The sequence below is a fragment of the Drosophila simulans genome, chromosome 2L, assembly GCF_016746395.2.
Source record: "Drosophila simulans strain w501 chromosome 2L, Prin_Dsim_3.1, whole genome shotgun sequence".
NCBI lineage: Eukaryota > Metazoa > Arthropoda > Insecta > Diptera > Drosophilidae > Drosophila > Drosophila simulans.
In genome coordinates, this window is record NC_052520.2 from 11,153,996 (window position 1) to 11,164,758 (window position 10,763).

At 44.2% G+C, this 10,763-nt stretch overlaps 2 protein-coding genes across 9 annotated transcripts in view; one reads left to right on the forward strand and one right to left on the reverse strand.

Annotated features, from left to right (window-relative positions):
- Positions 1-2,127, forward strand: part of LOC6731964 (protein abrupt) — a 46,522-nt gene extending 44,395 nt beyond the window's left edge. For all 7 annotated transcript variants that reach the window (XM_016179989.3, XM_039298470.1, XM_039298475.1 and 4 more), the window contains one exon: positions 59-2,127. In XM_016179989.3, the coding sequence (XP_016024643.1) occupies positions 59-486 (428 nt within the window). In that variant the 3' untranslated portion in view covers positions 487-2,127. The remainder of the gene's footprint in view (positions 1-58) is intronic.
- Positions 2,071-10,129, reverse strand: LOC6731965 (kinesin-like protein KIN-7I). 2 transcript variants are annotated; one of them, XM_039298468.2, is made up of 12 exons: positions 9,801-10,129; positions 9,598-9,720; positions 9,194-9,540; positions 8,239-9,140; positions 7,977-8,141; positions 3,916-7,666; positions 3,715-3,849; positions 3,584-3,658; positions 3,272-3,529; positions 3,091-3,208; positions 2,538-3,031; positions 2,071-2,481 (listed from the first exon to the last, which is right to left on the reverse strand). In XM_039298468.2, the coding sequence occupies exons 1-12, from the start codon at positions 9,937-9,939 to the stop codon at positions 2,335-2,337; spliced, it is 6,654 nt and encodes a 2,217-aa protein (XP_039154402.1). In that variant the 5' UTR covers positions 9,940-10,129; the 3' UTR covers positions 2,071-2,334. The 2 variants fall into 2 exon arrangements, with proteins under 2 accessions (XP_039154402.1, XP_039154403.1); XM_039298469.2 differs by lacking the exon at positions 7,977-8,141.
- Between the last annotated feature and the right edge of the window lie 634 nt (positions 10,130-10,763).

The following is a 10,763-nucleotide window of genomic DNA, read 5'->3' on the forward strand; positions in this document are numbered from 1 at the left end:
TTTACCTTTGCATATCAAGTTTCCAGTAAGTAATTCGTTTCCTCTCCCTCGACAATAGGCATGGGCATGTCCCAGGAGCAGGCAGCTGCCGCAGCACTGCGCGCCAAGATGGCCCAGCTAAACGCGATGGGACACAGTCTGGATAACCTGCCGCCGGGCCTTCTCCCCGGACAATTCGATCTGAGCAAGCTGGCCGCCGGAAATCCCGCCTTTGGACAGAGCGGACCCGGACTGACCATTGAGCCGATAATGCGGCACGAACAGGCAGCGGGAAACCTCTCGCCGAACCGACCACTGGCTCTCAACTCGGGCGGCAGGATGATGGGCCACGATGAAATGGCGGAAAACGATGGTGACATGCGGCGGGAAGGATCGGAGCCCATGGATCTGGGCCTGGACAACAACCAGTCGGGCAGCAACCATGAGGTGGCCAACTCCGATGCCGAGGAGAACTACTCGGAGGATGAGGGAGTGCACAACACATAGGAGGAGCAAGAGACTCCAGCGAGGGAACCACGAATATGAACATGAACATAAACAAATGTATACCGATTACCCATGGAACATATGTAACGAGTAGCCTTATCCTCATGTATACCAGTTTATGTGTACGATACGATACAATACAATAGTGAAACCTAGGACTAAAATCATATTTGTGCCGCTGCCAGAGCTGGCCTAGTAGAGAATTCTATGTTGTGCTTTTAAAACTACCTAACTATACAGATATATGTATACCTATATATAGATATATCGCTATACACATGTATATTTATAATTTATATACACAAGTACCTGCTGTGTATACAAGTCGATGAGGAGAAGAAATGAAAAGCCCCAGACAACCCATCCTGCATGAAAAAGAAAACTTAATGGTAGTCTTAGCGTACTAAGTTAGATTTCACATTGAAAGAGATGCCTGTAAATACATAAAAAAAAACTTGAATATGTTAGGCCAACAGCAGCCCCCAAACGATCCGTCGTAATTAGTATTGTACCAGACGCCAGCAGATAATTCAGATGTGCCATGCATGCCACAGCCTTCCAGTTCCAAGTCTAGCCAGTCTATACCAGTGCTTACCATATCTCAGGAACACTTGCGGACAAATCCGAACAACTCAACCGAACTACCTCAGCCAGCGAAAGAGCTGAATCCCCGAAACGAACCTCAGACTTCCATGAGTTGTGACTGGTCCTGCACTCCATCTCCAGGAAACTTGCCAATTTGCAGCAGCCGATATCTGCGCCTAGACTTAGAATCCTATCGCGAGGGGATCAGCAAACAAGAAATTGAATGTTTATACAACTTACATACGGTATACACAGTGCACACTCGGTATACGTATTTACACTTAAATATACAAACATATGAATGCCTGTACTTATTTGTCAGAGAATTGAATACCTCAGCATACTCAGCATTCGGTCGTCAGCACTCGAAGGTGAACCCCCTTAATGATATCCAGTGCGAATCATAAGCATATACTTATACTTAAACTAGGCTAGTTAGTTTATGTGGCAGCACTGCAAGCAAGACATAGATAGATGTAACTACTTGTTTCCTGAATGTATGTATTTAGTTGGAATATGCCTCAGTTATCCTAGGTTTATGGTTAGCTTCAATCGGAGATGAGCACAGACTCTACAAGAGTCGCTACAACTTGCCTTATGACCAACATATGTGTTAATTTAGTAATTTTCTACCTCAATTAATTTAAATGTATTTTACTTGGATATTTATTTGTAAGTCCTTAACCGCACTCTCCAATATGTAACTTATTTCACTGGCATGCGTGTTTTTAAAATCTTACTTAAGAGCGTAGCGAGAGATAAATAAAAAAAAATTAAGAACACGAGAGTATCTTTAGTTTTTATTTACCCGGTTTAGAGTTTTATTTGGTTCTAGACACTTTTTCCTCTCACTCTCGCCCAAATTTGGCGCAAGGGGAGTGCAATAGATTGCATTTTTAGGCTTGAAATGCATTTATGGCTAATGCGATTTGGTTAAGACGTTAGAATAAAATATATTAGTTAAAGTCGTTACATAAGCAATATAAGTAGACATTCATGTGCTTAGAAAGTTATATAAATATTTATTGACATTACAATAAAGCCGCGTTATGAATACAATGTGTGTTTTACTCAAAAAATGCGGATCCATTTAATTTGGTAATATTGAATACAATTTAATTAAAATATATATGAGACGTTTAAGTACAACACATTAAATGCCATATTTCTAAAAGATCGGAACTTTGTATGAACTCATATCAATGACACACAAAATTAAACTAAACCCAAACACATATTTACACAAATATAATACCTAGTGACTTATTTATCTAATGTAGCTGTTTCATATTTCGCGAGTTTTTCCCGCAGAGCATCCAAATCATCTTTTCGAATCGCCAAAATTCGTTTGGCGGATTCATACTTATTTTTGATAGTGGAAATTTCCCTCTTTAAGGACTCACACTGTGCCTGTAAGAATAATAATTAATATAAGAGCTACTTGAGTAACGATGCAAAATAGCAACCTTCAATGCACTGGTTTGTCCGGCTGAGAGTGAGGTAATATTCGAGGTGTCACTGTTTTCGTTTTGCCTAAGTTTCTCTTCCAGATCCTTGATGAGATTGTAACGGGAGCGCAACAAGCGAACCGCATCCTGATACTTTATGTTTGTTTTCTCAAGGATTGCCTCAAGATCGGATTCCGTCTGAGTTTGAGCAGCTACGGTAGCAGGTTTAGCTGCGTGTGCCATTTGGTTAGATCCTGGTTCCTTGGAGGATGCCGTGGTGAGGTCATTAATCTTTGAATTAAGGTCTTGAATCTTCATTTTAAGCCGTTTCTGCTCAACCTTTGCCTTGTCTTGCTCCTCAATAACTCGCTTCGTTAGTTGCGCATTCTCATCTTTCAGCGGATGATGGTTGAGCTCCATCTTTAGTGCCGTCACTTGACTCTCGCGAATGAAGAGCTCCCGCTGGCACTCCTTAAGCTTGCAATTCAGCTCCGCACAGTTGCAGTTGTTGTCTGAAATTGGATTCATTAAGTAGGAAACCCAGAGGCAATACTACTACTACTACTCTTACCAACGGGATCTGTCATGATGCCAAATTCCCGAACGTCGTTCCAGTAAGACTGCCGTCGCTCATCATGGACGCTGATTCGTCGATTCTTCCGTATTTCGCATTCAAAGGGAATCGATTTCTGCGAAAATGATAATACATTTAGATATCTATTATGGCTAGGGGGGTTTAAACATTGTTTTACCCTCGGCCCAGCATTCCGATCTAGACTTTTTCGCGGCGCAGGAGCACCTGGCGATTCGTTTGAGGCAATTGACTCAAAGGAAGCGTTATTTGGGTTAATTTTTTGTGCTTGCAACGTGGCTATTTCCGTCTCGAGCTTAGCCACAGTATCGTTCACCGAGCACAACTTTTCCTCGAGGTTGCGTTTGTCATCTAAAAGACTTGAGATCGTTCTGTCCATGCTTTCATTCTCAGACCGAAAACTGGCTTCCTTGGATTTCTAAAATCATTTTATGAAATCATTTGAAAACCTAGCAAAGGATATCACACTTACCAGAGTTGACCGGAGCTGCTCGCACTCGTTTATCAATTCCTGAACCTTACTTTCATTTCGCACCTCATTGGATTGCTAAAAGAAATCAATGAATAATTTTCTGTGAATGATCGTGTGAGCTGGACTATTACCAAATCGAATCGTAGCTTTTCGCACTCCCTTGTCACTTCGTCAAACTTCTGTTGCCATCCAAGGTTTTCTTCCACCGTTTTCTCCAGCTGCTCTTTAGTTTCTTGCAGATCGAGTCGTATCAGGTCTGTGTTTTCCTTTAGGATCATTTCCGTGTTTAAGAAACATATTCATATAATTTTAACACTAAGGAAAAAGCTTACCAGATCAGAGCACAGCTCCTCACACTTCTTTGTAAGTTCTGCATTTCTGTTGCGGCCCAGCTCCAACTCCTTGGTAAGCTCCGTGTATCTTTGATATATTTCTGATGTATTGTCTCGCAGCTGCTGTTCAAGGCTAGTTTTTTCTTCTTCCAATTTGACCAATTGTTCTTTTAGGGAGATACACACCTTGCTCTCCTCATCCAGCATGTTCCGCAGGTTTTGGGAATTTTTCAGCTGTTCTTTGAGTTCTTCATTTCCGGACTCTAGCATATCTTTAGTTTCTTGCAGGGAATTGAGCTTCAAGATGAGCTCGTTTATTGATCCTTTTAGATTAGCCGCCTCACGTGTGAACTTTTCTGCCTGGTTTGCCATCCGCTCCTCGACATCTTTGAGCTGCGTTACCAGAGTCATTTGTTCCGTGCTCGCAGTTGCCTTTGCATCCAAAGCGGCCTTCAGTTCTTCGCGTAGCTCATTGATTTCCACATCTCGACTCGATATTCCCTTTTGGTAATCAATCAATTCCGTGTGCAGGCTCGTAACTTTCTTTTGCAAGTTTGATGACATTTCATTTGCCTCGGCAAGAGAGATTTTTAGGCGTTCGTGCTGCGATACCAAATCGTCATAAAGAAGAACTTTATGTTGTGCCTTCTTCAAGACTTCTTCGAGATCGGTTATCTTGGAAGTAAATGTCTCGAGCTTAGTTTCGAAATCACACTTTTCCATCTCACTCCGCTTGCTTAGGACTTTCATTTTAGCTTGGAGTTCCTGAAGTTTATCCATGGTGCACGAATGCTCTGCATTAGCTTTTTGAATCTCTGATTCCAGGGACAACTTCTCCAGCCTACATTTATCCAAATCCAGAACCTGCTGGCCGCACTTTTCCTCGAGCTCAATGATCCTATTCTTTGAAGAGGCCACAATCAAATCCAGCTTTTTAATATGTGCTTCTATTCCTAAACTGTTTTGATCTCGAGTAAGCGATTCCATTTGCAACTGCTCCTGCGTCTTACTGCACTGCTTCTCCAATTCGATGTTGTCCATTGTTAATTTATTGACTGCCAAGTCCTGCTCAGCTTTTGTTTTCTCCAGCTCAGTAATGGTGTCTGACATGACACGTCCCCTACTTATCATCTGCTCCAGTGTCTTTTCGACCTCCTCAAGCTTCGCGGCTGCCTTATCGCGCTCCTCTTTCGTTTGATTCAATTGCTCCATTAGGGTGGCTCTCACATCGCTTATTTCCGCTCTAAAGTCCTCTTCCATTTTGGATTGTTGGGAGCTAGCCTCAGCTAGCTTATCTTTAAAGGTTTCCCTGATCGTCTCCATTTCAGCCTGGTGCTGGCCAATCAAATTATTTCTTTCCTCCACAGCCTGAGAAATATTTTCTTTATGAGCAGATCTAAGCGCTTCCAAATCCGCCTGACAACGAACCGTAACGCTGGAGAGTATCTCCTCTACCTCCGATAGCTTCTTTTTTAACTCGGCCACATTGCTCTCATAGCGATCCTTAGTCTCCTGCAACTCAGCGTAGAACTTGGCTTGGTTCTCTTTCTGACTCGTATCAATCTGGCGCAGGAACTCCATTCGCAAAGCACTTATCTCATCGTCTTTTATTCTCCGCACATCGTGTAGTTCTTCTTTGGCTGCCATTAGCAATTGGTTAAGTTTCTCGATCTGACTATCATATTGGGAGGAAAGTAGCATCTGATCCGGCTTGGCCTCCGCGAGATTGAGAGATTCTGTCGCTTTATGATACTGTTCAACGAGCTGCGCGTTTTTCTTTTGAAGCTGATCGATAAGGCATAGGTCATCGGAGAGCTTCTGCGCCTGACGATCCAACAGTTCTTGTTTTTGCTTAGTATCCTCATCCAACTCGGCTAGCCTCACCTCCATCGATAAGCAGCGCTCACTCATTTCCTCAAAATCCGTTTGTAGTCTTGCTATGTTCCCATCTTTCAACTGGATCTGCCTTAATTGGGTTTCAAGTTCAGCCTTTAGATCACAGACCTGTGACTGCAATTCTGTTATGGATGTCCTTAGCGTGGCGACCTCCTGTTCTCGTCTACTGGGAGTTGTAGGGCATCCTGGAAGGGTATCCTCGTCAGGTGGAACTCGGAGCAGACTCTCGCTCATTGAGCTCTCCCTTGTTACTCTATCTTGCAGCTCCTCGTACACCATTGTCATCTCCGCATTTTGTTTTTCCAGGGACTCGATCTGCCGCTGGTAGTCCTCAACCTTGTTTATTATAACGCTCTTTTCGAGGAGTGCCGACTCTAGGTTAGTCATCTGCTCTCGCATTTCGTTGATGGTTGCCTCTGTTGCCTCCATAAGCGCACTCTTCTCTTCGATTTCCTGTTCCAGCTGCGAAATAATATCAAGCAGTCGCTTCTCCTCTCCCACCTCTACATGTTCCTGGCTAAGTCGCTTTATCTGAAATCTGTGTCGCTTGAGAAAACCTTTGAGACAAATAGGTTCAGTTGCATCTGATTGACGATTGTCTTCCTCTATGTACTCAGCAGACTCAAGGCAAAGCTTAAGTCCTGGCTCGCTCTGATCCAGTTTCGCTTGGTGGGCTCTAAAGAGGCGACTGGTGCCGGAATGATGCTGCAGCTCTATCTGTTGGATGGACTCAGATAGCTTAACAAACTGGTGTAGAAGGTTCCTGTCCAGGGTGACCTCCTGCTTCTGTTCGTCAAAATCGGAGCTTATACCCGAACTCATCATAGACACAACGTCAAGGCTCGTGGGTCGTCGCTTTATCTCCTCTCGCAGGGCATCGTTCTCCTGGACGCTCTCCAACAGTTGATTGGAAAGGCAGTCGTATTCCCGCTGCATCTCTTCAAAGTTGGTCTCCAGTTCTGTGATTTTCGCTGTTAGTTCTTGATTTTCTATTCGAAGCTTTTCCATAGTAGATTCAGAGTTTTGGACTTCCCTAAGCATGTTTTGGGCCTCCTCCACTCGTTTATTGAGGGATGTGATATCGGCTTGAAACTTTGTGTTTTCATTTTGAAGCCGTTCACACTCAGCGCTGGAGGCACTTCTTGCCCCGCGTTCCAACTGCTCGTACTCCTCCTGCAGCTTCTGGTATTTCTTCTGAACCATGTCGTGCTCGTCATGTAGGGTTTTGATGCCCGCTTGTTGAGCCTGCCACTGTTGGTCCAGAGCGTCGTACCTTTCCTGTAGTTGTCCAAAGTCGTTCTGGGATGCGGATAGCTCTTTCGAAAGTCGCTCGCAATCAGTCGTCTTTTGGATAATCTCCGAGCTTGCCAGGTTAAAGGCCGATTCAATGCTCTCTAACTTGTCGCGAACAGTGACGATCTCCAACCGGAGCTGATCACACTCGCATGAACTTTTCTTGGACTCTAAATCTGCAATCAGCTTCTCTAGTTCGGCACACTTGTTGCATATACTGTCGCCGGCGATGTCTTCCTGCTCTTGGGCAATGGATAGCATGTGGTCCTCCTTGCTGTTCCGTAAGACATCGCGGGATAAAATGTCAAGGGACTTTTGAAGATTCTGTATAGTCGACTCCTTTTCTGAAAGGGCAGAGAGTAAGTCATCCACGCGAAGTTTCGATGATTTCTTGTGAGCCTCAAACTCAAACTCGAGGCCCACGGCCTCCTGATTTTCCACTTCCAATCTGCTCATAGTCTGCTTCAGAGTACTCAGTTTCTCTTCCAATTCGCTGATCTTTGAATTCGCAGCCTCATTGGCCGATCTTAGGCTGGTTATCTCCTTTTGAAGATCATCATAACTATAAGATACACAAGAAGTAAACTATGTGTTAAACACTAAAACTATAATAAAATAAATCAAACAAACAGGTATTGCCGTGGAGTTCTATAAACAGCATTTAGTGATAACAAACTGAAAGTGTTTTTTAAAATTTGTGTTTTCAACAAATTCAAGAATATAGCTGCACTTGTTTTCGAGATTAGTATGAATATGTATGTTAGATTTTGGGTTGAGTGGTTCAAGCACCAAAGTCGAGTTACGTTTTTTACGAAGCAGGCACTATGTTTTGGACGACAGATTCCTTGACAGAAAACACCTCATTAACTCACCGCTCCTTTTTGGCTAATGACTCTTGCTCTAAATGATTCCGCTGTGCTGTAACCTCGGCCAGCTTTTCTTTTAAACCCTGCACCTCTTCGCACTCCACCTCAAAATGCTTCTCTAAGCTGGTGAACATTTGCAAGTCCTGGATCTCCTTTTTGATTTTATCCGTTCTGTGCTAGCAAACAAGTGCAGGGTCGGGGTATGTGGATGCGATTGTTATGTGATGAGTGTTATGGAGGATGATCAAAAGCGTGGAGAAGTACTTACGTTAAGGGGCCCTTGGGAGTGAGGGGCAGGTCTGGCAGTTGCCTGATGGTCAACATGGGTTTGAGGACATTTGGGTGAGGGGAGCCAAAGTCAATGCACTCTGCCGGGAGAAATTCCTCACTAATGGAGTTGCTATCGGTAGCGATATCCAGGGAACCTAAAATGTTTATAGTCTTCGGAATGTTGTCCCATCGTTTGCCGGCATTTGAAGTGGGAAAAAACACTGGTTTTGGAAGGTGGGAGGCCTTTGGAAATTGGCCAATTCGATCTTCAGTTGTGCCGGTCTCTGCTAGCTCCAAATGCGATCCCGATGCAGTGGGACACCAAGTACGGCGTCGCTTCTGCTGAGCCTTGTCGCTCAGGGAGTGACCACAGATTATCTTATGCATGTCGTTTTTTATTCGTCTCTCCAGATGCTCTACCTTTTGTTTGTTTTCGTTTTTGCGCTCTTCTTCGGCCAGCTTATCCTTAAGCACCTTTATTTCTCGCTCCAGCCGCTTCATCATTGTGGCGTCAGATACCATCTCGTTGACCTGCGGCTTAATGCGGATCTTCTTGGCTCGCGTGGCGAAACTAAGGGTAGACTGCGATTCCTCCATGATCGATGGTTTGATGGTGCAAATGATGGATGTGAATGCATTGCCCCCCAAAGAAGCCTGCAGAATGCGCGTCAGCTTGGAATCGCGGTAGCTGGTAAATTTATTGTCCGCGTTTTCCGACAGACTCTTGATAACGTTGCTGAGAAAAAGTAGGCTCTTGTTTATATGACCGCCCTCTTTGAGGCGCGCTCCTCGAGCACCCGTTTGGTCCGCACGCTCCGACCCAGCCAGATCCACCAGGTTCAGCACGCTTTGAATCACTGCGTCGTCATCGCTGTGGTCCGACTTTCGGGACTCGATGATCTGTGGGGTAAATGTTGCGGATTATCGAAAAGATAATAGCAGGCTGCACTTACTATCTTGAAGATTGCGTGCGAACGGCTGGACCGCTCGTTCATGTTGGTCTCGCCCACTGTTCGCTCTTTATTGCCCAAGCATAGCAGGCGCAGGAGGTCAGCCTCGCTGGTTATGATGCACTCCTCGCAGTTCACATTCACAATCCCGTTGCCGGACTCGTGGATCTTGAGGTCCTGATTCTTCTTGTTCAGCAGATCGTAGATCTTCTCGTTGTAGATCTCGATGTAGCCCACGCGCAGCAGAAAGTCCCGCTCCGTCTCATTGGAGATCTGTTGGAAGATCTCCTTGGCGGCCAGCACCATGACGCCCGGATTCTGCTCGTCGCCCATCATTGTGTACGTCTTGCCTGAAATGCATGCCCGGTTTTAGGTATACCGCCGCGTATATATAGCACAGTACCCACCCGACGACGTCTGGCCGTAGGCAAAAATAGTTCCGTTGAAGCCCTGCATGCAGGCGTGCACTATGTGCCTGGCCATCCGGTCGAACACGTCCTGGTTGCTGGCGCCCTCGTCGAACACATAGTCTGCCAGCGGAATGGAATGGTCATGAGATAAAGGTCTTGGGGATCAGGATACGCTCTCCGCTCGCTAGGTAACCACTCACCGAAGACATAGGGCTCCGCATGGCTGTCCGCCAAATGGATGGAGCGGCCTTCCTTCACCTGCCAGAGCGAAGTGAGCCCGGGCTCGCAGGGACGCACCTTGATGCAGACCTGAATGGAGCTGGCGTTCTTCGCAGACATCTTGGCGCCTTCTTTGTCTCAATGCTTTACGATAAACACAACGCAGTTCATAAACAAACATAAAAAGCAATGTTTTACAGTGAACAAATAAATATTGACATCTTTCTTTCTCGTTAAATTCGAACAAATGCCGCTTTGCAAAATCAGGGACGGATCTGCTTCGATATCTTCGGGTGGCGCTTACGGACTCGATAAGTAATCGGTTCAAATCGATTGTAATCAAAGTTCTGAATAGGGCTGCAAAAAAACAACACATTATGTTCTAATCCCACAAGGTCGCATTAACATTCCTGATCAACGGCCGATACGGCATATTTATATTCTTAAAACGTTCTTCTTATTGGTAGGGCATGCTTACTAACGATTTCTTCGAAAAACAAAACACGATGACCCAATACTGTAAGTTCAAACAGAAAATACAACGAGGTCTTTAATACATGGGAATGCTACTGTTTAAATTTCATATCTGATCGTAATTTTTCTTACTAATTCATAACATTCATTCATAGCACACCTATAATGTGGAAAATATTTTATCCCAAAACAAATACGTGAATAAATTATAACTTAACTCCCTAAAGTAACCACAGTAATATATATTTTCCATTATTGATTAATAATATTAATCATTAATAGTGGAAAACTGACATTATTATTCCAATGAAATTTCATGTTTATATCAGACAGTATTCTTCTGTATGCGTTAAGCAATCCTCTCAGCTTTTGTCTGTCTGTAAGTAAGCCATTTGATTTAGCGGTCTTTATTATTTTGGAAATATAGATAATAATATAGATATATCACGAAATAGCTCGGATTCTTACCT

Coding starts and splice junctions, on each gene's coding strand:
- LOC6731965 (XM_039298468.2), bottom strand. CDS start 9,939: ATGTCTGCGAAGAACGCCAGCTCCATTCAGGTCTGCATCAAGGTGCGT. Junction 8,142..8,238: donor ACTCCCAAGGGCCCCTTAAC/GTAAGTACTTCT, acceptor TTGCTAGCACAG/AACGGATAAAATCAAAAAGG. Junction 3,850..3,915: donor AGGAGCTGTGCTCTGATCTG/GTAAGCTTTTTC, acceptor ATGATCCTAAAG/GAAAACACAGACCTGATACG.